A 25417-nucleotide genomic window follows, 5' to 3' on the forward strand; every position below is an offset into this window, starting at 1 on the left:
AGTTTTCGGTGTTTTAGTGTACCTGAGTGATTCGGGTATGCAGAGCTAAAGCAAAAAGGCGAAAACTTTCTTGATAATTACAATAGAAGATGACGAATGCCCCTTTGAGCCTGTCGATCTTACGTTAAGCGACAAAGTAAGACATGTAAAAGTAAATGTCTCGCATCGCCATTAAACTCAATCCTTATTTTCAATTATTCCGATTAGAAATTCTATGTAGAATTCATAATTGCGCCTGTCCTAGCTTGAATAGCAATGTGAGCTCTCCTCATACAAAATCAGATCCATAGAATGATTTGTGTAGTTCCTAGCCCGGTGACTGACCGTTTACCCCTTGACAAAGGAGATTTAATTTTTGATATTCAGTGGATGTCGCCACATAGATCCTGTATTGAGATAACGTAAAGATATGTGAGACTAATTGACAAGTCGATTGGTTTGAAGAGTATCAGTAGATTAATCAATTTGGTCTCGAATTGATTCGAGTCTTCCATCGAAATTGGCCTACCCGCATCGGTGAAACCTTCTATCGTATAATGAGAGAAGTATGCTTCTTATGATACCAGTGCTTAGATCACACGATCTAGCCCTAGATTAGAAGATCGCTGCACTCTAGATCTCACCCTACTGAGGACCGTTTGTCGCTTGATACTCTCATAGCGGTATGACCATGTTGCGAGCTTGTTGAGAGGAGGTCATAAGCGGGAAGCTCCATTGAAGCCCCTGCTGTAGCGTCATCCCTAATTTTCTTCCTCGTGATAGCCAGCTTCATACGACGACGCATCAGGCTGAGAGTCAACCTGTATTCGATTGGTGCATTCTCACAGGTATCAGTTATACCATTCAATCTTCTTTGTTACCTTCTAGTCCAGATCTCGTCATTCAACACTGCTTGGGCAATCGATCGGATCGAAGTTGCCGAACATTTTAAGCATACCAGTGCCTGTCCCGGTCGACTTACCGCTTTTAACGGATAAACCTTAGTCGAGATATTCTAATCTGTTTCATCGGCATCGATCAGCAAGACAATCGATCAACTAGACATCTACTGGAATCGCATAGACGAAGGTCCTCATGTTACCGACTAGTATTACTAGATGTCGGTCTTCAAAGCTCCTCATACCCGGTAAGTACAACGGCTTCTAGACAACGAGGTCCGTGAATAAACGTCGGATAAGGACGACAAGATGTATCGCTGAACCGAAATCGTAGTGGCTCAACTTGAGATAATTTGCTCGTTGTGTCACCACTCTTCTCTTGCTCACATTCGTTCATGGCCAGACCGACGCGCTTATAGACCTAAGCTTTTTTTACCTCTGATTCCCGTACAGACCCTTTATATACTGATAGGCGATGTGTGGAGCAACGTCTATACCAACAGCATCAGCCAACCCCATTTGTATACTTGTTTGCAAAGCCCCATACGGGCGGGTACCGGATCGGGAACGATCACAAGCATACACATTCCGATAGCGGGAGAACAGCATTCGAAATGCCAATGACACAGTGGCTTCTTAACCTTTTCCTGCCATTTCGGTTCTCTAAAACGCCACACCCGCATCCGACTGCGGTGAAGTAGCATGTAAAGGGGGAGGCTTGAATATAACGAGCTTTCCTCTTAAAGAAAAAGTTTAATCCCGTCAAAACAAAGTTTCCCACGATAGCTTTGAACTTGGAGGCCATATCAATTGATAAGCATGACAAACAGTAATTGCCACATCACAATAATCGATAAATTTAAACTATTTTTTTTTTCGGGTGATCGCGTCTGCTGTGAGTTGAGTGCCGGCATACCAAGTTAATTTTTCTTACTCATCTTATCTTTCTTTCTCCTTTTTCTTCTTTTGGTCCGGTCAATACGACCCACCCACCTACTTAAAAACCCTTTCCTCGTGTATTCTATAATCGAAAAGGAATTATCATACAGCAATGTCCCAATCTAACGGACACGCTTCTTCTTCTGCTAATCCCAATGCCCCCGTGCGACCAGCAAGCTTGCTCAAAGCTTCTGACGCTCTCTCTTACCTAGACGAATACCCTAGAGGAGACGGTCTTTCTCTCCATGAGCTCATGGATTCCAGAAAGAACGGTGGTCTCACTTATAATGATTTCTTGATGTTACCTGGTCACATTGACTTCCCTGCTTCCGTTGTATCTCTTCAATCCAAGTAAGTCTGCACGAATTAATTAAGCTCGAAAAGTTGCATGTACTGATACTTGTAATGCCTTTTCAGAGTAACCAAAAACATCTCACTAAACTCCCCATTCCTCTCCTCTCCTATGGACACCGTCACTGAAGACCGGTAAGCCTTCATTCTTGACACACGTCGTTTATCTCAAGCTTACAGCCATGTGCAGAATGGCTATTGCCCTTGCTTTACACGGTGGTCTTGGTATTATCCACCACAACTGCTCTGCTGAAGATCAAGCAGCCATGGTTAGAAAGGTTAAAAAATACGAGAACGGTTTCATCACCGACCCAGTCTGCTTGAAACCCGATAATACCGTTGGGGATGTATTAGATATTAAGGCTAGATTCGGTTTCTGTGGTGTTCCCATCACTGAAACCGGTAAAATGAACGGTAAACTCGTTGGTATCGTCACCGGTAGGGACGTTCAATTCCAAGATTCCGAAGCTCCAGTGAGATCAGTTATGACCACCGATATAGTCACTGGATCGGCTGGCATCACTCTTGAACAAGCCAACAACCTCCTCAGAGATTCCAAGAAGGGTAAATTACCCATCATCGATTCAAACGGAAACCTCGTATCCCTTGTCGCTCGATCTGATTTGTTGAAGAACCAAAATTACCCTCTTGCTTCCAAAGTTCCCGAATCTAAACAATTATACTGTGGTGCTGCTATCGGTACCCGACCAGGAGACCGAGATAGATTGAAGTTGCTCGTTGAAGCTGGTCTCGACGTTGTTGTTTTAGATTCTTCTCAAGGAAACTCCATTTTCCAGATTGAATTCATCAAATGGATCAAATCAACCTTCCCTAAACTCGATGTCATTGCCGGTAATGTCGTCACTAGAGAACAAGCCGCTCAATTGATTGTAGCTGGAGCAGATGGTCTTAGAATCGGAATGGGTTCAGGATCAATCTGTATCACCCAAGAAGTTATGGCTGTAGGTCGACCTCAAGGTACTGCCGTTTACGCCGTTTCTGAATTCGCCTCTCGATTCGGTGTACCAACCATCGCTGATGGTGGTATCGGTAACATTGGACACATCGCCAAAGCCCTTTCATTAGGTGCTTCAGCAGTCATGATGGGTGGTATGTTAGCTGGTACAACAGAATCTCCAGGAGAATATTTCTATCACGAGGGCAAACGAGTCAAAGTTTATAGAGGTATGGGTTCTATCGAAGCTATGGAACATACTCAACGTGGATCAGTTGCCTCGAAGAACGCCATTTTGTCCACTGCAGCTGACAACGCCGCTACTGCTCGATACTTCTCCGAGACAGATTCCGTCAAGGTAGCTCAAGGTGTATCTGGTGATGTTGCCGATAAAGGTTCTCTTTCCAAATTTATACCTTACTTGTACACTGGTTTACAACACTCTTTACAAGATAGTGGTGTCAAATCGTGAGTCATCATCTCTTATCATGTCCAATCATAAGCTGATCAAATGAATCCCATCAGTGTTGTCGATTTACAAAACGGATGCCGGGCTGGTACCGTTCGATTCGAACTTCGTACCGCTTCCGCTCAATTAGAAGGTGGTGTACACGGATTGAACTCCTACACCAAGAGATTGTTCGCATAAACAACCCTGAATTCTCGCATAAATGCAGAATGTAAAATCTTCTCATCTAGGCAGATAGTTTTTACAATCACATATACTCAAAACGCTTAGCTAAAGCACATATACTTGACCATTATATATTTTGGGCAACGGATGTATCATTTGTACATACTTGACAAACCTTCCAGATATCAATCGAATTGGCAGCACTAGACTGAGTCGAGCTTGCTATCTGATGGCGCATTACAATGACATGACAACATAAAATAATCGAATTATGTATATACAAATGCTTGGTATACGTCAAATATCGTAATTTCATCACTCTTCACAGCAATCTACGTTTCTTACCTAACCCCTTGAATGCCTATCATAGATCACTAATTCAGTACGCAGTTTTAATCGAATAAATAGAACTGCAAACTCACCACTTCATCATCGTCATCGGCAGGAAGTAATCTTCTTCTCTGAGAAGCCTGAGTACCCCTTGTGCCCATCCCTGAATTACTTTGGGTGTTCACATTTCGTTGTCTAATCGATATTGAAGGTGGTTCATCCCCTTGCAAAGTTTTTGTACCTGTATTAATTGTTCTAGCTTGAGTTGAACTTTCTTTCCCACTTCTAAGTCTTGTTGAATTCGAATTGCTGGCATTTAATCCCCAGTCAACACCATCTTCATCTTGTTCTTCCTCTTGTGAATCTTCCAGAACTACTGCTTCTTTCTTATTTTTCCCTCTTTTAGCTATCGGACCACCTCGAATGGATCTCGTGGCTACACTATTTACGCTTTCCGCCTCACTAAGTACTGACTGAGCTCTCGTCTTTCTGGTTACTATCGGCATTTGGGTTGAAAGCTGGCTCTGCTGAGTCTCAGGTACACTACTTTTCTGTCTACCCTTCAGTCTAATGGTTGACGGGGGTTCATCTTCATCTTGGTTGACTTGTGTGCCGAGTAGCCGCTTCCTTGCACGAGGAAGTAATGGCATATCTACGTCATCGTCGTCCATCTGCGTAGCTTGCGTTCGGCCTCCCTTACGAGATCGGTTTGCGCTCTGGGTCGGCCAGTATGCTATAGCGAAAGGTTGGTCAGCGTCATGTGGGCTCTGTACTCAGAGTCACCAGGTTCAAGTCAAGCAGAAATGACTACTCACGTTCGCCCAACTCAGCATCTTGTATGGTGGGCGCCGCCAAGGCAAGCTGCATAGGTTCTCTTCGTACGATATTTTTCTGTTCATCAAATCAGCTCGGTTGATCTTCATATGAAGTTGCAATAGCTGACCTTCTTAAACTTCTTGAAATTCGGTTTCCCATCGTCAACCCTCTGGACCTCCTTATTTACACCTTGATCTTTCCTGAACAAATCTTTTCGAACGATCTGTATGAAGTTTCCCTTTAATTCCTCGTCGAAGCCGTTGACAATAGCGTAATCAGGTACAGAAGCGTTCCACTGATTAGCTTTGACGACGGCACTAGTTCCGTTTGGTTTAGGTATACGTAATTGATTGAACTCTTTATCCAATTCATCGACCGTCGATCGAGCCTTGGCTGACTTTTTGATAGCTTGTAAGAAGGCTTCATCTTTGTCTTTATTCGTGGTTGGCATCTGTGACTTCGCTTGCTGAGATTTCAGCTTGACCGGCGAGCCTTGTCCTGCTTGCGGTCCAGCCTCAATCTCTTCAGTCTCTTCGGTTGGCGATTCGGCTCTTCTGCGTTGAGCTGGTGGAGGCATAGCACCGCTAGGAGAGGCTGCTCTTTTTGATGATCTTGAACTCCTTTCAACCGTGTCATCAATGTCCATGGGTACACTTCCAGGCATTACAACAGAGTCAGATTCGGCAGATCCCCTTTGGGCATGTCGGGGTCGTTTGGCAAGGGAAGGAGCGAAAGAGCCAGTCTTGGTTTGTTCGTACAGTTGCCTAATACCGTCTGCTTTTTCTTCATCCTTGAAGGACTGTTCGAGGTTGATAGATGTATCTGCAATCTCCTCAATTAATGACGGTTGAGCCCCACCTGCTCGACGTTTAAGCTTTGATGACTTTCCGGGAGCTATTGATTGGGATGGAGGCTAACAATGAATGTCAGCTCGATCTTAGGGCTACCCGAGATATCTTACAAAACTGTCGGGGACCATCGACTGTGTCTGAGTTCTCTGAGTTGTCGGTATCCCTGTCATTTGACTGAGAGCGGGCATGGAATCTGGTACCATGCTGTGTTGGGAGAACAGAGGTTGAGATAGTTGACTATTCTCGTCCTCTGTATTTTCATGGCTTTGCGGCGGGCTGTCGGGAATTTGAGTGAAGTCTACGGGTCTATTCGCTCGGCGTCGCAATGGCTACGAAAAGTCAGATGACATTCATGCCCCGCCTTGTTGGAAGATATGGAGCTCACCTTCTTGGCAGGAGCAGATGGCCCAGGTTCCGGCGTTTTCTCTTTAGGCAGAGGCGAGGTCGCCTGCCTTGATCTTCGTTGTAGTCTTGATGGTCTACTGCTCGGCGAAGGCGATCTCCTGAGACGATTTTCCGTCTCATCAGGAAACGTGGATGGGATGAAGTCGGGACGGGCAGACATTCCCATTTGACTCGTCGCCGGGCCAGGAGCAGCCTGGGAGCTCAAAGCATGACCGGGGACGGCAGGGATGGTTGCTTGGGTGCTAGCGACTGATGAAGGTATTCGATCTACGGCCTTATCAGTATCTTGTATGGACGTGCTAGGTTGAGAGGAAAAGGCTTACCGTCTTTGTGAGGATTTGTATTCCGAGGTAAATTCGACGCCACCGCAAAGAGATAGTCCATTACCCCTCCCTTGTTCACGGATCCCCACAATATACCGCCATGAGTGTGATACACGCCTAGCCTATATCGATTCCAGATGAGCTTCATCTGAATCGTTTAAAGCCATAGTCAGCTAACGACTGACCTCTGACAAGTAGCAATGACCACCGAAGCGTAATTTATCCCCTTCTCCTCGTATTTCTGCTTCACAGGAGCAAACCAGACGACACCAGCCAGCTCTCTACCGCCATTCCCGTCTACATGACTTAGCCAGCTACTGATTCTATCAGCAAAATCTTGAGCGTTCGCAAGGGGCTTAGTGACGATGTCCATGTCTTGATAATCCGCTCCCATAGCTAGGAGATAACGTTTTTCTGCCGGTGGCTGTGACCGATATACATATTCAGCTTGAGGAGTACGCGAGATTGTGCAGAGGCGGTCAGCTATTAGCTCAACATACAGTTCTTGCCCTGAGTCCTAAAAACTTCCAGCCTTTGAACAGTGTTTCTCTCTTTTCATCCGGTAACCAGACTTGAGGATCTTTCCGACTTGTCGGTAAAGCATTATCGAATTCAGGCTGGAATGCTTCAGCGTCACGGTCCGGCAAGGCGAAGGAGTCTTGCGAATCTGCCATCTTCTTCCAGCAAGCTTTCAGCCTGCTGATGAATGCATGCAGATATGAGGGAGTCAGTATTCGGATTCCAAAGCATACTGCGTAATTACATTCTACGTTCGATCGATAAAGTGCTGAGAGGACCAGGGTTGGCCGAGAGGAAGTGTCAAAAGTTTGGGTCCAAGCGATACCTGGTCCATATCAGCTCGAGTACTACGGATTTTATGGAGGACATGGAGATGGGCTCACAGTATTGGGTAAGCAATTGTCTCACCTCTGCGCTTTCGTCCTTCATCTTATCGTATTGGATACTGAATTCTCGCCATTCCGCGCTGATTATGCCATCGCTTGATTATCAGCCATACACATCCTTTGCCAATGGTAAGGGGAAGGGAAATATATGTTAGCTTACGTGAACCACAATCCCTCACTAATCTTAATTCCGCAAACGCTTTCCTTTTCCAGAAAACAACCTTGACTATCCGCTATCTCATCAACGACATAATCTTCCCTGTCAAAAGAGCCTACGTCTGCAGTATCTGTAGGGGTCAAGGTTCTGATTACACCATATGCACCTGATTTCTTAGGTTCATTCTTCCATTTCAGGACGGGCGCTTTATTAGGCTAATCCAAAATTACAATTAACGCTAATTTAGCGGTTCAAAATGGTAACTCACTTGCAAAGCGTTCCAATCTCCTACTACCAAGGTCCCCTCTTTTGGTCTTACTTGCTTGCTTTCAAATTTGATCTCACTCGAATCATCTCTACCCACTGAGTAATCTTTTCCTTGCTGAAGGACGAATGAGAATCCTGAATATCGCCAATCAGCTGAAAGTCGAATGTATAGTGATAGCCATCTTACGATTTTGTCCATGAACCGGTCCTATGGCTGTCACTAGCCACATATCAGTCCACTTGTGACTTGTCTAGCTGTCGAACTGATTCCGTACGAGGTGATAAGGAGGAAGAGGAAGGTTTATGAACAAAATAAGTTAAATCCAATCACCCGTAGCTAGTTGAAGATTCAGGAACAAGCTATACTCAATAACAAATCAACAACGCGGTGCTCGCCGCCGTTTGCCACCACTATCAACGATCAATGGCACAATAACGTCGTAGCCTATTGAAATGAGATAGTCACTTCATTCCATACTAAGCCATCATTTTCATAGCCACTCTCCCGCTCAAAGACTTGAAATATCTTAAGCCACCTACGGGAACTCCTACTTGAGATCTCTCCACTGGTACAGCATTACTGTATACCGGCTCAGCAAATTACCCAGCTGGCAGCGATGAAATCAATAAATAGGTGGATATACGGTCCGACTCCAGAAGAGAAAGTAAGAGAATGGCAAAGAAAATTGAAAACTCAAGAAAGACAATTAGATAGAGAAATACGTAATGTATGTTCAACCCTTTTTCTCATATCGATGTTCTTGACTAGCACAGAATTGATATAATATTTTCGTAATTCCCATAGCTCGAAGTTGCTACTTCAAAATCAAGGATAGAATTGAAACAAGTTGCAAAGAAGAATGATGTTAAATCAGCTAAAATATTAGCAAAAGAAATTGTAAGAGCCAATAAACAAAGAGATAGATTAGAAAGTAGTAAAGCTAGAGTAAGATCTGTTGGAATGCAATTACAACATCAATTATGTGAGTGTAAGATTTATGATTATAAAATTGGCTTGTCGATACATATCCGATTGTTGAGTCCACATTCTGATATAATGTAAAATGTACACTGATATACCTTCCTTTTCATATAGCTATGGTAAAAGTCACGGGAGCTTTCCAAAAATCAACAGAAATAATGAAAACCACTAATCAATTAGTCAAATTACCTCAATTGAGCGCTACAATGAGAGAGATGTCGATGGAAATGATGAAGGTGGGTACATATTGTAATCGCATAATGCACAGATATGAGATCCGATAGCTTGAATACTGATGTTGTGCGGTTCAATATAGAGCGGAATAATGGAAGAAATGATGGAAGAAACTCTTGATTCGGTAAACGATGATGAAGAATTAGAAGAAGAAGCAGATGCAGAAGTAGATAAAGTATTGTTTGAATTGACAGATGGTAAATTGGGTCAAGCTGGTAAAGTTGGAGATGCCTTACCTGTAAGTACCACATCAAGCTGTCGGAAAAGAAAAATGCAAATCAAATATTACGTGCTTATTGATCTATTTGGAATTCTTCTATTATAGGAGAACAAAGAAGACGAAGAAGAATCGGAAGAAGAGATGCGACGTATGCGAAGGGAAATGCAAGAGCTACTCGGCTAGAAATGGAAGTGGAAGGAAAAGGTCTCCTCAATTACTCCACCTTTGTCGATCTAAGTCTTCCAGTATCCTCTCACATGGTGTCATGATATCCCTGGTCGTGATGCTACCAAAAGACACTCAGAAAAGTAACTTCCCGAAATATTGTAAAACTATTGTATCTTAGTATCATATCACTTATATACCCAAGTTGCCCCAATTTGTCCATGTACGGGTATCATGACATGAATGGTTGTCCGCTTCACAAAGACCATTCAACTCGTCTGAATGAATTAGCAAATCGAGTAAGCTTGAATAAAATTGCATATATATGTATCTACCACTAGAGGCGATAAAACTCTCCAAACCATATCAAGTCCATCCGTCTAATTTACTAGTCAACTGAAACTCCATAATTTCTCAATTCATCTTTAGCTTGACTAATCTCCCTTAAAAGACTCTCATAAGCCTCAGGTGTATCGTGAAATTGTACTAAACCAAGACCAAGTGAATAAAGGGAATATGAACCGAATGAAACTAATAACCAGAATGGGAGCTGTGATGTGGGGTGAAGTAAGCGTAGAAGAGATTAAATAGCGAATAGTGTAAAAAAGGATATCAGGTCGTAGAATATTCACAAAATTATCAACTAATACTCAAGTGAGAGGATAGTATTGTTACTCACGACAGGTAATATTTGATCAGCTATTTCTTGACTGAATATCGGTATAGGTAATATGTGAAATAAAGCTAATAAGTAGAGTATAATTGATGGGATTGCTAATGTGAGGAATCGAGTTCCTTTTGACATTTTGAATTATCTTATGGATTATTTTGGTATTTATTTTGGGTTTTATATTGATCTATTGTCTAAATTATAACTTGTTGTTCTATTGTATCTTCCTTATGGGTTTTTATCTCCTTTTGATGGATATAGTGATGGATCTAATGCTATTGATGAACCGCATTTACAGCATTGTCTTTCAGAAACGTCCAACGCGACAAACAACCGAGCTCATTCTCGGCGATCACCGCAATTACAAATAACGGATTATAATACGTATTTAAAATGGGCCCATATAATCGTAATGTAAGAGATTAAGATGTTTTGTCTTCTATCCTTTCTAAACTGTAAAACATTCACGTAGCACCTTTGAACTAAAATGCCTGATTATTTCTCAATGATGGGATGCAATCCTTTGATACTGACCAAAAAATCTCAATAATGAAATAGTCATGATTTTCAACTTTCCATTTTTTGGCAAGATGTCGTAAAACAAAGTTTTACCTTTCTCACTGTACTGTTGTGATGTTGATATGAATTACTAAGGATGTCAAATGGAACTCCAAGTGGAGTAAACTTACTAAGGAAGTACATATTTTTTGGTTAATACCTTTCACTATCAATGTTAAACATTTTAGAGTGAAAAAGAAAGGTTTGAATTTTCAAAAAAAAAAATCTGGCTAAACCTGCGATGAGATATATATATAACTCTGCACGATACTTTACTCTGATTTGATCATCATTTTCATACTAATACACTTTAATAACAGGAGAAACCAATGTATTGGTATTTCATCGTACTTGACGTCGAGCTTATTCAATAATATCATTCAGACTTTGATAGTCAATCCAGTTCCAATAAATCTAATTCATTGAATACTTTCATATACAACTTACCCCCTTCCCAATTCGCCACTCGCCATTCCGACAAACAAGTGTGATCAACCTTTCAACTACTCCAAATATAAATAACATATATTCAAATCGAATCAGATCATGCCAATCGACGTAACTCCTACACCTATTCATCCTCATTCACTTCCTCCTGTAAATTATCATTCAGGATGGTCTCCAGGATTTACATCAGGTCCAACAAGATTAATAAATATTTTACCTCGTACTAATAATAATCATATACCAGGTTCAATTTTACCAAATGGTCTACGTAATCCATGGTCACATTATTCAGGTGAAACATATATTCCATCAAGTGAATCAATTTCAAATTTAAATTTAAATTTACAAAATGCTTCAGCTGCTTCAAATGGTTCAATTATTACTGAAAGAGGAGGAGGAGGAGGAAGATCAATTATTTCACCAACTTATATTGGATCAAATGTAAATGGTGGTGGATGTGGAGGTGGATATAGAGAAGATGAAGGTTGGAATGGAAGTTTAGGTAGAAATCATTTAAAACATTTACCTGATTTTTCAAATTTAGGTTCTATTGGACCTACTCATTCAAACGCAGGAGGTGGTTGGATATCAAGTTCATATGAAAATCATAGAAGCATGACACCTACAATAATTTCTGGTTTACAAAATAATGAAATGATTCATTCACCGTATGGACAAAATCATGCTTATATTCAACCTGATCAAAGAAATAGAATAAGAAGATCAAGAAAAAATAGTAAAGGTGTAGAAGGTTGTGAGGAATGTATGAGTTCAAGAGGTAGAAAAGTTTCTTTTTCAAGTGTTGAACCTAGTCCCTTAAGACAAGTTTATGAAGTTCGAACTAGATAATCAACTGAGATATGATGTAGGGTTCGTCAATAAGTAGACTGATACTCTTCGGATGAATAAGAAGTTCTAATCTAGCTTGGTTATTATTTCATATTAGTAGTGTAACACGTAGTGGTTTTCTGTATTAGATAGTAAAGCCCTTGTATATTAGTTGTACAGCATTGTATCTGTGATCTATTAGTAAAACTCGATGTTCTAATGTGTTCTCTTGAGACATACTGTTTTGTCAGGATCATGATTGTCGTAATTCATGCTAAAGCAAAATTGAATGACCATATCCGGTACCTGAACCTATCTACGCCTTTACAGCTTTCTCCTCTCGCGCAATTTCAAACGGATCCCTCACACTGCCAGTCTTCTCTCTCCACTCTTCACTACAACGCGTGAAATCCCAAATCAGCTCCTATTTCACCAGACGAGACCTAATTAAATGGGTGAGTGACTCACGCAAAAGCAGATCTCAATCCGTTCATTCGTAGTTGGAGACCGTCCAATTGAGCAGCCAAAGCCAACATAGCTTGCTGATGATTTTGTATAGTCTGAGCTATAGCTTGTGGGGACGATTTATGAGCTTCCGAAGTTAATGAGCTGATTGCTCGGTTGAGTTGCTAAGTAAGTTGGCATCAGTGTGATCAATCCACGGCAACTATCAATTCTTGCCGATGTTTGTAATCTCGATACGAGAAGAACACTCACTGAAATAGTCTTCTTATACCTCCCTACACGTTCTTCCATCTGATCTGCGATTTTAGCGAAGAATCTGTGCCAAAAAAGCGGAAAGCGTAAGCTTCAGTCAGAATCTGGCTAGAAACAGGGAAAATTCAACTCGCTCATGAGGGAAATCCCTATATGCTCCTAATCTAACTTGACCCATTCTGCCTTCCGCTGATCTATATACATCCCAAATCTCCTTGACCCGCTCAACATCACGTCCTTCATTAATCATCTTTTCGCGTAACTGAGTAAGGGATGTCGAGAGTGATTTTAGTGTATGAGAGATTGCCGAGTATTCCTACGTGTTGTACGATGTCAGCTTTGACTTGTGTTGCTCATCAAGCAGCATAGCGAGGATGAAACTCACCTCGTTAGCAGCTTTGACATCTAAGCTGGTTTGCCATATAGCTCTCCCTAAGCCTTCAATATTCATACCTGAACCTTGAGCTTTCTGTGTCTTGATAGCGGAACTACAGGTTCAAAACATATTAGCGCGTTTCAAGCGAAGCACGATGTTGAAAGATAGAGACATTCAACACCACTCACTCCATTTGTTCAATATACTTTTGCACATTTTCGGGCAAATCGGAAAATTTCGTACTTTTGCTCATACCATTATTGTTCTGTCCATTTGCAGACGTTTGTAATGTTGATTGTTGTTGTTGAGTAGGAGCTGTCTGGCCAAAGAGTGATGAAGAGGTGGGTTGACCAGCTTGACCAAATAAGGATGATGTACTTTGCTGAGGTTGACTGGTTGATCCGAATAAACCTCCGCCTTGAGGAGGTTGTTGCTGTTGTTGTAAATTAGAGGTAGATCCAAATAATCCTCCTCCTGTATTAGTGGTTTGTGGATTTGTTGAACTGAATAATCCACTTCCACCTTGTTGAGGTTGATTTGAAGTTGATCCGAATAATCCTCCTCCAGAAGTATTAGGTTGTTGGGTTGTTGATCCAAATAAACCTCCTCCTGTAGTGGGTTGTTGAGTTTGGGTAGAAGTTGAACCAAATAATCCACCTGTACCACCGGTATTTGACTGTTGATTTTGTGTTCCACCTAAATTACCAAACAGCCCTCCTCCGCTAGCTGGTGTTGATGTATTTGGTTTTGCCCCAAAATTTCCAAATAAAGATGATCCTCCAGTAGATGTACCAGTAACTCCTGCTTGAGGTTGTTGTTGTTGATTTTGATTCTGACCCAAATTGCCAAATAATCCACCTGAAGATGAAGTTGAACCTGCAGCTGGCTGAGACGTTGTACTAGGATTACCGAATGAGAACGGTGCTGCTGCCGTATTTGGTGTAGAGCCTGGTGTAGGATTCGTAACTGATAATGAAGGTGCAGTGGGTTGAGCGGTTGAGGAAGATGCTCCGAATTTAAAGCTGCGAATTTTACCCATGTTAGCCTACAACAACCGAAGATTTCCAGGTCTAGTCGAAGCTTACCCTCCGAATGACATTGTAAAACGGGTCCCCTGTCTTGATTGTCCTTTGACTTTGCAAATGTCCGGTGAGAAAAGCGAGATTGTTGAAATGATGAAGTTGTATACAGTCTCAAATAATACGGTTGTATGACTTATACTTTGAAACTTAGTTTCGTGATTATTACGTAATTACAATCAAATCGCCACCTGACATGTCATCGAATTGAACTGAACTGAAATATATATCATCAGCGCATTCATCTTCCTTCCTTCTTATTTATCATTTCACATACTCTCAGCATCCTGTCTCCGATACCGATTCCAAGAAGAACGAGAAGGTCAAAAATTCTCTGTTGAGCGTTACCTTTTTCTCCTATACCCGTGATCAGCATTCCAAATGACAACTCAGCCTGCTCGAACTACAAATGGTGATGTTCCGACAGCATCAACTGAAAAAACTACCCCTTCCACCTCTGCACCACCTCGAGTAGTCTTGTCCGGCAAGACAGGTAGGATCTTGTGTGTAGCTGATATTCGTGGTGACTGTACGTATTCCTTCTCCCTATGCATCCGCGTGAGCAAGCTGACTCAATGCCTTTTCCTTGTTCCTCTACCACGCACAGACCATGAGCTCAACCGACTCATTAAAGAACATGAAGCTACAGCAGTTATCCATACAGGTGATTTCGGATTTATGAATGAAGATAGTGTAGATCGCATGGGTGACAGGTCAGTCCTTTGCATCACTCTGCAAGAAGGAATCACCGCTAACATTATCTAACAAAGAATATTGCGCCATTTGATCACATATTCTCCATTAATCTCATCCGGCACTAGAACTCAATTATTATCTATACCTTCAGCAAAGGATACAGAACCAGATCGAAAAGCTCTGATCGATCAGCTCAATAATTCTTCGGTACATTTCCCTCTTTCGCAATTCCCTCATCTACTCTCTGGAGCTATCAATTTCCCTGTACCCGTTTTCACAGTTTGGGGTTTGATAGAGGACGTTCGAGTCCTAGAGAAATTTAGAACCGGTGAATACGAAGTCAACAATCTTCATATCATAGATGAGGCCACTAGTAAAGTAGTGGATGTTGGTGGATTGAGATTAAGGTTATTCGGATTGGGTGGTGCGGTTACTCCTCATAAGATGTGTAAGTCAGCTTTTTGAACCCTATTTTTTCTGTAGGGCGCTTGAGCTGATGTGACGTGCTATTAAGTCGATAATGGTATGTTGGCATTCAAGATGTAATATGGCATCTCCAAGCTAACCTTAAACAGGTGAGGGCTACGCAACCATCGCTGGTGGATCTGGCACGATGTGGGCTACGGCGCTTCAGATGGGAGAGCTGATAGACACGGCTCATCGAGTGAGTGATTTAGTCGGTCACAGTTGGTTGGAGCGCAAGCATATATGCTGACTTCATCTACTCAGGTATATGATGCTTCTGAGACTCGACTGTTCATCTCATCAGCACCTAGTCGAAACGGCTTAATATCCCTGATCGCTAACGCATTGAAGGCGGACTTGACCATCTCTGGTGGTTTACATTGTGAGCTTTCGAAACCATTTTCTCAATTATGATCATGCAAGCTGACTTGATGAAGTCCGATATCCCGTATCCTTCAACGAATTTTCGGTGCACGAGAGGTATGATCACTATCAACAAAAGCTCGCTTCCGCTTCCAATCACTTCCAAGAAGTATATGACGCGGTGAGAGATAGGGTGGACAGTAGCATGAAGTGAGTTGTATTTGTCTGTAGCCATAGTTCGTGCTCATCATCCTACCGCGCGAAGTGAGCAACAACAAGCTCTGTTGAAGAAGATTTCAAGCGCTGTCACCAATATACCCAAGGAAACCGATCAAACCTGGACGAATACCTGGAACTGGATCTTATCGTACGCAATCCTTTAGCCATCGCTGTCTTCAGCTCGTGCTGACCTAGTTCACAGTGATGCTTCATGCGGTCACATGGTCCTTTCCGTCACTGATAGCAGAGTCTCTGCAGAGACAAAGACATCAGGTACGCTTTTGTCCAGTCCAACATGCCCAACGTAAAACTAATTCCTTGCAGGCCTCAATTTTGCTCATCGAACCGGCCAAGGCCTCTCCCTACCCTCTGCTCCTGTGACCGCATCTACCGCTGGGACAATCGCTGGCACGACTCGAGCACCGGATGCACCGAAGACAATCGCTCCTACTCGTGCACCCATTGGTCCTGGCAGTGCACCTTCGAAGCCTGGTCAACCATCCGCCGCTCCACCTACAGGCCCTAATTCGTTTAAGAATGGGTTGAACCGAAACAACTCTAGTAGACCTCTGGCGCCAAATGCAACGACCGCTTCGCCCGCGCCTGTATCTCAGAGCTCTGCTCCTGCCACAAATAATGCCTCTTCTTCAATCCCTGTCAAGCCTCCCACCCAACCTCGAGGCGGAGCTAGAGGTACTGGCTCAGCTACTGCAGCAGGTTCCGCTTTCCAAGCTGTCACCACGGTGAAGGATAAGATTGTAGATGCTGTCAAACCAAATTCGGCACCGACTAAACCGCCACCTGCTGGATCCGCCAAATCTTCTGCTACTACCGCCTCAACCAAACCTACAGCAGCAACTCTGGGAGCTAAAGAGGAAACGAAGAAGTCTAGCCCAGCAACGAATGGTGCCTCAGCGAACGGTAACGGCAATAATTCAAGCGAAGTAGCAAACACCTCGACCGAATCTAAAGAGGGCACCAACGCTAAGCCAGCTCATGGAAGAGAAGGATCCGGGGAAGCAAGACCCAAGAAACCTTCCTTATACCTCAAGGGATTACCTATACCTACCACTGAAGAGGAGATCAAGGGTTTATTCAAGGATCAAGCTGATAAGGTACGTCTGTACATCCATGGCATATGTTCAAGGTCAAAGATACTGACATGGATGACTGTAGATTGTCCAAGTCAAGATCATTCAAGATAAATTCACCAACAAACAAAAAGTGAGTTGCTCGAGTCTGATCTGGAGAATTTCTCAACGGGGCTAATGTGGATGAATTACAGGATTTCGGTTACGTTGATTTCGATACCGACGAAGAGATGAATGCTGCACTCAAATCTGCCGAAGGCGCCAAGATCAAGGAGTCAGCTATTACCATCAGTGTGTCTAACCCGCCTTCCAGATTCAGTGAATCCACTTTCAGGGGACGAGGCAGAGGCGGACCCTCTTTCAGAGGTAGCCGAGGTAGAGGCTTTGGGTCCATCGGCGGGGGATTGGGCAGAAAGGACAGTGAGGATGCGAAGGAGTCTAAGGGAGCAGTAGAGAAGAAGGAGTAAAGGTCAGGGCATAACGGGGTGTTTGTGGCCTTGTCTATCAAGAGCATTGTGAGGAGTGAAGAGGGACATCGCGAGGGAGAGGGCAGCGCGCTTGAAGGGGGACGAGCGAGAGAGGGAACCCAACTAGGGAAGATATCGTGAGACCAGTACTGTATAAAGACGTAAATAGAACATACAAAATCGAAAAACTCAATCGCTTCAGACTATCTGAAGATTTGAGGGGGAAGGAATAGAGATCATCCCTTTGGAATTTTTATACACTATCCAGAAGACATCTTCAGCTTTTGAATATTTGAAAGTGACAGTGATTCATCTTGTGTATAGATTTTTAAGATCATATATGCATTATACATAAAAATATATCTAAAGTTCTACATTCCCGTTTTTCAGTCTGTACAAACAAATTTTGACGTCCGTCAGATAAAGTCCTCATTCATATATACTCAGATAAGGTCCTCATTCAAATGTACTCAGATAAGGTCCTCATTCATACATACTAAGGATTCTCCAAATTGACTGATGATGTATGGTTTGCTCAAAATGGAAAATGGATCAGGTTAAGAGTATCAAACTATTCTCTTTTTCGAAGATAAATGATATCGGTATCATAAGAATATTTAAATATACCTTTCTAATCAAAACAAAGAAGAAAAACGTCGAATAAGCTACCCACTATAATGAATTAGATATAATACTTACTTCTTTATCAATCCATTCATGAGGAGCAGATTTAATTATATTCCTTAATTCAATTTCTAAGTTTTCACGATCTTTTGATGAAAGATGTGCAGAAGTTAAATACGATTTAGAAAATAATCTATCTATAAGCTAAATTTTCGAAAATTAAAAAATCAAGGATTAATTAAGTAAATAATGAAATAAAGTTATTCCAAAAAATGAAATATAAAAATTTAATTTTGATAAAAAAAACATAAATGATGTAATTAGTTAAATTTTGGAAAAAGAAAAAACTTACTTGATTTTCTGTCATTCCAATAAACCATTTAGTTGACCATTCAATTTTTTCTTTAAATAATTCTTTAAATGAATTAGTATTATACATTTCTTTCCATAATCCTTTATAATATTGTGGACTACCTTTATCAAAATTTTGATATTTTAATCTTAATTTTTTTTGCCATTCAGGTTGAAATGATTCTAAATTCCAAATTAAAATTAAAGGTGAATTTGATTTTAGATAAGAAGCAATTTCTTTCTATTTTAATTTCACACGAATTAAATTAAATTCAAAATGAAATTAGCTTCAAAGAATTCAAATTATATACACATATTATTTTTAAACAAGATTTTATGATTTAAGAAAAACTTACTAAAGCATTTTCAGAATTTTGACACCAATGCCAAGCTTGTGCAATTATAATACTATCAATTTCATTGTTATTTATTCCAATTTTTTTTAATTCATTTTCATTAAAATCTTCAAAATTTCCATTAACAACTTTAATATTTTTATTATTATTTAATTCATTTGAATGATGTGAAAGAATTTTATCAAAAATTGATTTTTTCCATTGATTTCTCATTCCTTCTGAAGGTTCAATTGAAATTAAAGTATTAATTGGAAAATTAGGATATTTTTGATTTTCATTTATTGTTGATGAATTTTGAGATTGGGTAGGAGTAGGGTTAGGGATAGAGTGTGGAGGGGGAGGTTCAATTAATAATTTTGTAAATATACCTGTTCCACTTCCTGGTTCTAATATTTTCCAACCTTTTTTAATATCTGGAGATGATTCTAAAATTATTTCATATATTTTTTGAAGAGCTTGAGGAGGATATGAAGGTCTTGCTCTATCATACTATCATTCATAATCAATTCTTATTCACATATCTTGGATTTTTTGATTCCAAAGTCCAATATGCGAATCTTCAAAGCTAAAAGCTTTATAAGTAGATATTATACTTACAAGATCATTGGTTCCTTCTCCAAAACCAGATATAGCAATCTCATGAACAGCAGACATCGTTCGACGATCTTCTGAAATCAAAATACCCTTTTAAGTGGAACTGAATAATATTTATAGGAAGTCGAAGTTGCAGAATAAACCAATTTAGTAATAGTCGAGATTTTTCATGTACACTCCTTTTCAGAATGAAACAAGTGTTGTCAGCTGCAATAGTTATGAATCGAGTCAAGAAAGATTTGTGAGATATTTTCATCCTGCATTTCGGATCTATTTATACCTCAGAACCACCTTGTGAAGGATCACGTCAGAGGCCATTTCCTCGAACTCGGTCAAATCCGAATTATAATCTAATCGTACCATCCACAACAATTCCGAAATATCCGATCAGTCCTTAAATTCGAATTCATCATGAGTAGTGTAAGTCGACGATATGCAACCACTTTCAAAATGGCTAAAGCCTGTCTGTACTCGCATCGAAGCTCACTCTGGTATGAGGCGAAAAGCAAGTCATTTGCATAGATAACAAGCTTGTATAATAAAATGCTATATTAATGATATATCTCGTTTTCCACGGAATCATGAGTCCTATATACAGGTCGCGAGGAAGAAAATGCTAAGGGAGAAAATGCCGACTATGTATGTCGAAAGCCAGAGAAGAAAAGGGTATTTTGTAAGAGTTTATATTATACACAACAGAGTAATAACCCATTTTTGAATCGTAATGAGATGAAATGAAATGTCCATGATGGATAGTCTTTTTTTTCCTATATCAAAAGAGTCGAAGCTAAAGCCAATATACCTCCGATTAGGGTAAAAGGTAATTTCAGACCAGCTGAAGCTTTAGCGGTAGCTGAAGATTTAGCAGCGGTATTTTGATTTGATGATCCACTCGAAGAATCACTTGAGCTGGAATTGGACGAAGAGGAAGAAGCTGCCGCTTCAGTAGAAGGCGAAACGGTTGAAGATGCAGGTAGGACTGATGCTTGGAGTATTGGTTGTTTTTCAATTTGACCTGAACCAATCATGATTAATTTACCTTGAGAAGCCACTCCATCGACCGTAAGGAAAACCATAGCTGGTCCAGGTTGGAAAATATTGGCGTTGGGTGGCATTTGACTGACGTGTAAGGTGATTTCTCCTGAATCTGAGTTTTGGGTGTAAGAAGTTTCCAATTCCAGGTATCTTTGACCGAAATTTATAGCGTGTGTGGAGAACCCGGTTCGAATAACCACTACCTTGGCGTTTGATGGGTTAGAGGATGTGTTGGATGGAGTATAAGTCAAGTTCCACGCTTGACCGCCGTAAGTGAGGGTCGATGGGAATTCGGAAGTGGGAGCAGGTCGAGCTTGATTGTACCATAATGGGTACCATTGCTCGACTTCGTATGATGTTCCCCATTGTTCAAAGGTTACATCCTTGTTGGGGTTTGATCCGGATATCAACACAGATGAATCGGGCAGTAAGATAGCTGAAGAGTGGTACATTCGTTCTTGAACAGATTCTCCTAGTCCATCTCTGGACCATCTACTACCTTTAGCAGCGTTAGGGTTGTAGATAGCGGGTTGATAGAGCGGTGCTTGACCGTAAGATTGTCCAATTGAGTATCTCTCGTCACCATAACCGGCAGTACCCATATTTACTCCATTACCCATCCAAAGGGTTCCATCTGGTAACCAGATGAAATTACCCATACTTCTTCCTTCTGGCATAGAATCGTCATCTTCATATTGTGGATTGGCGTCTTCGGGTGAGATTCGTACACAAGAGTCATCGGCTGGGACAGCAGTCACATTGAAGCCAGCTCCACCGTCTGATGATTTGTTGAATGGCGCGCTGGATCCACCACAGAACAGGAGAGAAACGGTGTAATTGTTGGCAGGGGTCAAGGCGAGCATGGCTGTGGCAGCAGAGGCAGGGTAGACTCGAACGGCATATGGCATATCGGGAAGAGCGATTTCTTGTTGGGCATCCATATCATACAGGATGGTTTTGTAAGCAGCTTGCATGAAGAGTTTACCTCCGGGTAAGAGGTAGGTGAGGGGGAAAAGGTTGACGGGGACGGTAGCTGCAAGGAAATCCATGTGAATACCGCCTGAAGATTGCTTAGGCCAGTACTCGTATGTAGGGTTGTTTTGTACAGTGGTGGAGACATATCTGGTGGGAAGTATAAGCACGAGCCTGAAACATCGAGGATGTTGATCCTGAGCGAAGGATCCTTCACTCACCCTCCGTTCGTATCACCACCGAGGACAATGAGCGATCCATCACCTAGAATTTCCACCGAAGGGTACCAACGTTTCCCCTACAATCATGTATTAGTACTCACAATTGACTTCGTTCAAAAGTAGCATCACTTACAGACATGGTCAAAGCGTCACCTCCTTCTTGCCAAGCACAACTTCCATCATCACAAGGAGTCAAAAGTCTGACGGCGGCACCACCATCCGTATTCAAGTAAGGATTTGCGTTGCCAGCATCTTTCGTAGCTACACCTTGATACGTCACTGGTTGATTACCCCCAAAGACCACCCATGAACCGTTTGCTATCGGTAAACCTGCTGCGCAGAAGGTGTTGGAGGAGACTTGCATGGCTGTAGCTTGATTTGAAGAAAGGTCATATGTTGTTCCCCATGCTGGATGGGTGAGACCGTCACTGTTGGTAACGAGCATGGAATTGTTTTCGGCCTCTGAAATTTGAATATGGGTCAGCTTTGAGCTCAAGCAGCATATCTGTGATCAAAGTCAGACTCACTGTCGAGGATATACACTGTCTTTTCAGTACCTAAAAACATCATCTGTGCTGATACACCCGAATCTCCAACTATCTTAAATCCACCTGGTACAGCTGCTGCATCTCGTTCACCTAAGATATGCCTTCTTTGTGATAAATCACGATGACGAGCTTGTCGATCTATTTGAGGTAAATGAGATGAGGCTGAGGTGGAGGCTATTGAGGATGCAATTAGGAGTGAGATGAAAGTTTTCTTCGTATTCGAAGTTTGGTTGGTCATCTTGTTGATTTGCTGATAATTTTTTGTTATCTTACGAAAAAGTGGGGAAGAGGGAAGGAACCAGTTGTTGATTTGGGCGTTTGAATTATAAAGAATGTAAGGCCAGTTTGAAGTGGATGTTGTTTATCGAAAGAGGGTTACAGAGCGAAATGCAGTAAAGGAAGGTTATAAGAGGTACACCCGTAACGATCCGATCCGAATAACTACCAAGAACGTATATAAAGGAGTGAGATGAGTTTTTGAGGTTGGTCGTTAAGTTTCAAGGCTATGTAAAAGATAGGTCAAGTTTATAACAAGCCTGGTCTTTGATAGGATAGGATCTAGCAACTTTGATACTAATGTGAATGCGAGGAGGTCCGAGTGTCTGAGAGGATTGAAATGTATGTATGGTAGTAGATGTAGGAGTTGTTTATGGCCCTATGCTTGCCTCAGATTGAACTTCAGGAGGTAGGCACCAAAAGAAAAGAAAGGATTGATTGGACTGTTTCAGGGTTATTGATTTTGTTGTTTTGTTGAAATGCTTCGTCAGTTGGTTTGATTCTTTCGTTATTGAAGTTGTCGTATATCACCTTGAATCTATTTCTACCTCTTTACCTACCGATATGACAAGGTGGTTACGATGCGGTTCAAAGTACGATGAATGTAGGATGTACAGGAATTTCAATGCGTGTATATCATTTGCGTAAATGCTGTATCTAAGTGATCAATATGTTGATGATTGTTGGCTGGTTCAAAGCGGTATGAACTGAAACGCGTCCATGCGTAATACCGGTCCAGTTTATTATTTTTATTTCCTTTTGTTCCCCCTCCACCATACAACAGAAATAACAAAAAAGCCAGTCGCGAGTGAGCGGATACAGGGTGATACCTCATAATATTTTCAGGGATTAAAATAACGGTCAGATCCCATTCAATTTGTTAATAAACCTGAGCTATTCCTACAAAACGACGATCTTTGCGTTCCACGGTCATCAGCCCTTATTCCCCAACATCAATTTTTATCCATTGAGACTTGTCATTTTCACAAACACACCTGAGTTATAGCGAACAATAGAGTATCGAGATGATCCGATACAGCTCTCAGGGTAACCCTTAACACATGTTCAATTTCTTACGTATACAAGCATGATTGTTAACTTCTGCCCAATGGATACATCTTTAATACGGTGATCGCTCACCACGCTTAAAGGGCAACATGCTTTGATATAGCCATCATTTCAAGAGAAACCTCAGATTGTAATCATGCAGATCTTCTGAAAGAGTGCTATCATGTCCGCCAGAGACAACAAGTTGAGTCGCGGAGATGGTCATGAAGGCTGAATAACGTATTACGTGAAAGGAGTAATAATCTATGACCGAGTCTAGTGATTTGAATATATTGTCTTTCAGCGAAATATCCTTGGCCAGAACCAATAGTATCGAAGTTGACGACTCAAAACCCATTATTCGTGTTCAACCGGTGATTAGAACATCTCTTCCATTCCTCGTTCCTTAGGCAAAAGCGAGCTGATTTAAGAGAAGACGTCGAAGCTAAGCAAAGTGCTAAGCGAGCAAGTTAGATTATATGATCCTATGTGATAGCATGTTCTCCTTTATGCCCATATTGCAATCAAGACATTAAATTCGATCGACTACAATCGATGTCAGAAGTGGTTGGGTATAAGAATGGCGGACTAGTCAAAATCCTGCGGAGTACACTCTAGAAAGATATTCCTGACAAATCGAGTCAGACGTTTGAAATTACACCAGCGAATTTTAGATATATAAACCCAGTCCCAAAAGTGTGTCTTGAAGATCTTTCTATCCTACAAACAATCCCACCCCATATCAATTGCATCCAAGCCCCATTTCAATCACTTGCCACAGCTTCCTAAGATCTCTTAAATGTCAAGCATATACACCACGCGCTTCAACCACGACGATTCGTACCAAGCAAGTTCCGTAGCCAATGTCAATCCAGCTGCACGTTTCTTCGAGAGGACAGTATGGAGTGCGTGGAAAGAAAGAGACACTTCAGGCCAGCCCCTAAGACCGACTTGGCAGTGGGCATCTGATGCCTTGAACCTAACACCTCGACAGAATACAGGCTCTGTTTATGAATTTTATCACGAACCCGACCCAAACAATCCTCATGTAATGGCGTTAAACGAGGCCGGCAAAATTATGCAGAACCGTCTCGATGAACTTGAAATCTACTTAGAAGATTAAGACTGATCATGCCGGACTCTACTGAGTTATACAACAAGCTCAAGAGGGTCTGAGGGAAAGCTTGAAGAGAAGCTGGGGTATAAGACAGAGCTGAGGATGACAATATACTTTCTTTATGAGGACCATTCGCGATCAATTCTGTTACTATGCATCGATGTCAAATACTTGTAAATCGGGTCAGAATTGCCTTTACCGAAAATTTAACTCCAGCTTGCATCTTCTCCCAAGCGTAGTCAGGTCCTTGACCGTTGGCTACACAGATTTAGATGGCATTGTACACATACTTGCATATGGGGCCTTAAGATTGATAAGGATTGGGACATTCGAAGTTTAGCTTCCTGTTGATGCGACAGCTTGGCATGCATTCGATTAGTAGTAGGATGGGGACTTCTCTCGGAATTTGTCAACATTTGTTCCTGGGTAATGAGTCTTTGATGATTGCACGATGTTGTCAAATCCTTTTTTTTGCATTATGTGGTAATTAGTCGTGTTTGCCACATACTCGTATGCGGAGATCATACGCTTGTCTCAAAGCTTAAAACTCCTTTTAGCATTTGTGGCACATTTTAGCCAGTCTCTTGTAGAACCCTTCTGAGAAGGTCTCGGTGTTGCTTCGCTCTCTTTCAGTTCTCATTGATCGTCTGGATGGCAAAATGATTGCGTGAGAGACTATACGTGGACGTGAAGTGGCTTTGCAGCTCGACATGAACAAGTACTCTTCGTTAAACAAGGTGCTTCAACTCGTGCTTCAAGTCATCTTACATGACAAAAGTATGTCAAGAAAACAGTAAAAAATATGCTCCCTCTGAGAATCGAACTCAGGGCTAAGGATTACACCCCAATCGGGGCTCAGCTCTTACAGAATTAGATATGAGACCTTCG

General features: G+C 41.6%; 10 protein-coding genes across 10 annotated transcripts; 5 read left to right on the forward strand and 5 right to left on the reverse strand.

The window, feature by feature from the left end:
• Positions 1–1929: 1929 nt before the first annotated feature.
• On the forward strand, positions 1930–3772 carry I206_101140 (inosine-5'-monophosphate dehydrogenase; the record flags this gene model as incomplete). The annotated part of the gene is made up of 4 exons (XM_019151966.1): positions 1930–2168; positions 2235–2303; positions 2359–3591; positions 3649–3772. The coding sequence occupies 4 exons, from the start codon at positions 1930–1932 to the stop codon at positions 3770–3772; spliced, it is 1665 nt and encodes a 554-aa protein (XP_019014104.1).
• Positions 3773–4079: 307 nt separating this feature from the next.
• Positions 4080–8041, reverse strand: I206_101141 (uncharacterized protein; the record flags this gene model as incomplete). The annotated part of the gene is made up of 13 exons (XM_070202334.1): positions 4080–4118; positions 4180–4820; positions 4903–4978; positions 5031–5816; positions 5865–6083; positions 6140–6426; positions 6483–6604; positions 6668–6906; positions 6983–7326; positions 7385–7467; positions 7548–7759; positions 7813–7946; positions 7999–8041. The coding sequence occupies 13 exons, from the start codon at positions 8039–8041 to the stop codon at positions 4080–4082; spliced, it is 3225 nt and encodes a 1074-aa protein (XP_070058435.1).
• Positions 8042–8428: 387 nt separating this feature from the next.
• On the forward strand, positions 8429–9430 carry I206_101142 (uncharacterized protein; the record flags this gene model as incomplete). The annotated part of the gene is made up of 5 exons (XM_019151964.1): positions 8429–8539; positions 8617–8794; positions 8908–9029; positions 9110–9265; positions 9353–9430. 5 exons carry the CDS (start codon positions 8429–8431, stop codon positions 9428–9430), a joined length of 645 nt encoding a protein of 214 aa, XP_019014102.1.
• A 370-nt stretch (positions 9431–9800) lies between these two features.
• On the reverse strand, positions 9801–10217 carry I206_101143 (uncharacterized protein; the record flags this gene model as incomplete). The annotated part of the gene is made up of 2 exons (XM_019151963.1): positions 9801–9962; positions 10092–10217. The coding sequence occupies 2 exons, from the start codon at positions 10215–10217 to the stop codon at positions 9801–9803; spliced, it is 288 nt and encodes a 95-aa protein (XP_019014101.1).
• Positions 10218–11186: 969 nt separating this feature from the next.
• Positions 11187–11936, forward strand: I206_101144 (uncharacterized protein; the record flags this gene model as incomplete). The annotated part of the gene is made up of 1 exon (XM_019151962.1): positions 11187–11936. The coding sequence occupies one exon, from the start codon at positions 11187–11189 to the stop codon at positions 11934–11936; it is 750 nt and encodes a 249-aa protein (XP_019014100.1).
• A 295-nt stretch (positions 11937–12231) lies between these two features.
• On the reverse strand, positions 12232–14107 carry I206_101145 (uncharacterized protein; the record flags this gene model as incomplete). Its single annotated transcript, XM_070202335.1, has 7 exons — positions 12232–12310; positions 12384–12544; positions 12633–12696; positions 12767–12948; positions 13018–13120; positions 13197–14030; positions 14094–14107. The coding sequence occupies 7 exons, from the start codon at positions 14105–14107 to the stop codon at positions 12232–12234; spliced, it is 1437 nt and encodes a 478-aa protein (XP_070058436.1).
• A 361-nt stretch (positions 14108–14468) lies between these two features.
• Positions 14469–17388, forward strand: I206_101146 (uncharacterized protein; the record flags this gene model as incomplete). The annotated part of the gene is made up of 11 exons (XM_019151960.1): positions 14469–14616; positions 14695–14800; positions 14858–15231; positions 15359–15447; positions 15513–15630; positions 15686–15821; positions 15877–15978; positions 16033–16103; positions 16155–16945; positions 17007–17054; positions 17116–17388. 11 exons carry the CDS (start codon positions 14469–14471, stop codon positions 17386–17388), a joined length of 2256 nt encoding a protein of 751 aa, XP_019014098.1.
• A 571-nt stretch (positions 17389–17959) lies between these two features.
• Positions 17960–19373, reverse strand: I206_101147 (uncharacterized protein; the record flags this gene model as incomplete). Its single annotated transcript, XM_019151959.2, has 5 exons — positions 17960–18019; positions 18088–18216; positions 18365–18604; positions 18720–19208; positions 19317–19373. 5 exons carry the CDS (start codon positions 19371–19373, stop codon positions 17960–17962), a joined length of 975 nt encoding a protein of 324 aa, XP_019014097.2.
• Positions 19374–20080: 707 nt separating this feature from the next.
• Positions 20081–22327, reverse strand: I206_101148 (uncharacterized protein; the record flags this gene model as incomplete). The annotated part of the gene is made up of 4 exons (XM_019151958.1): positions 20081–21470; positions 21542–21618; positions 21675–22003; positions 22069–22327. 4 exons carry the CDS (start codon positions 22325–22327, stop codon positions 20081–20083), a joined length of 2055 nt encoding a protein of 684 aa, XP_019014096.1.
• Positions 22328–24211: 1884 nt separating this feature from the next.
• Positions 24212–24535, forward strand: I206_101149 (uncharacterized protein; the record flags this gene model as incomplete). Its single annotated transcript, XM_070202336.1, has 1 exon — positions 24212–24535. One exon carries the CDS (start codon positions 24212–24214, stop codon positions 24533–24535), a length of 324 nt encoding a protein of 107 aa, XP_070058437.1.
• Positions 24536–25417: the final 882 nt, after the last annotated feature.

This window comes from Kwoniella pini, chromosome 1 (assembly GCF_000512605.2).
Source record: "Kwoniella pini CBS 10737 chromosome 1, complete sequence".
Lineage (NCBI taxonomy): Eukaryota > Fungi > Basidiomycota > Tremellomycetes > Tremellales > Cryptococcaceae > Kwoniella > Kwoniella pini.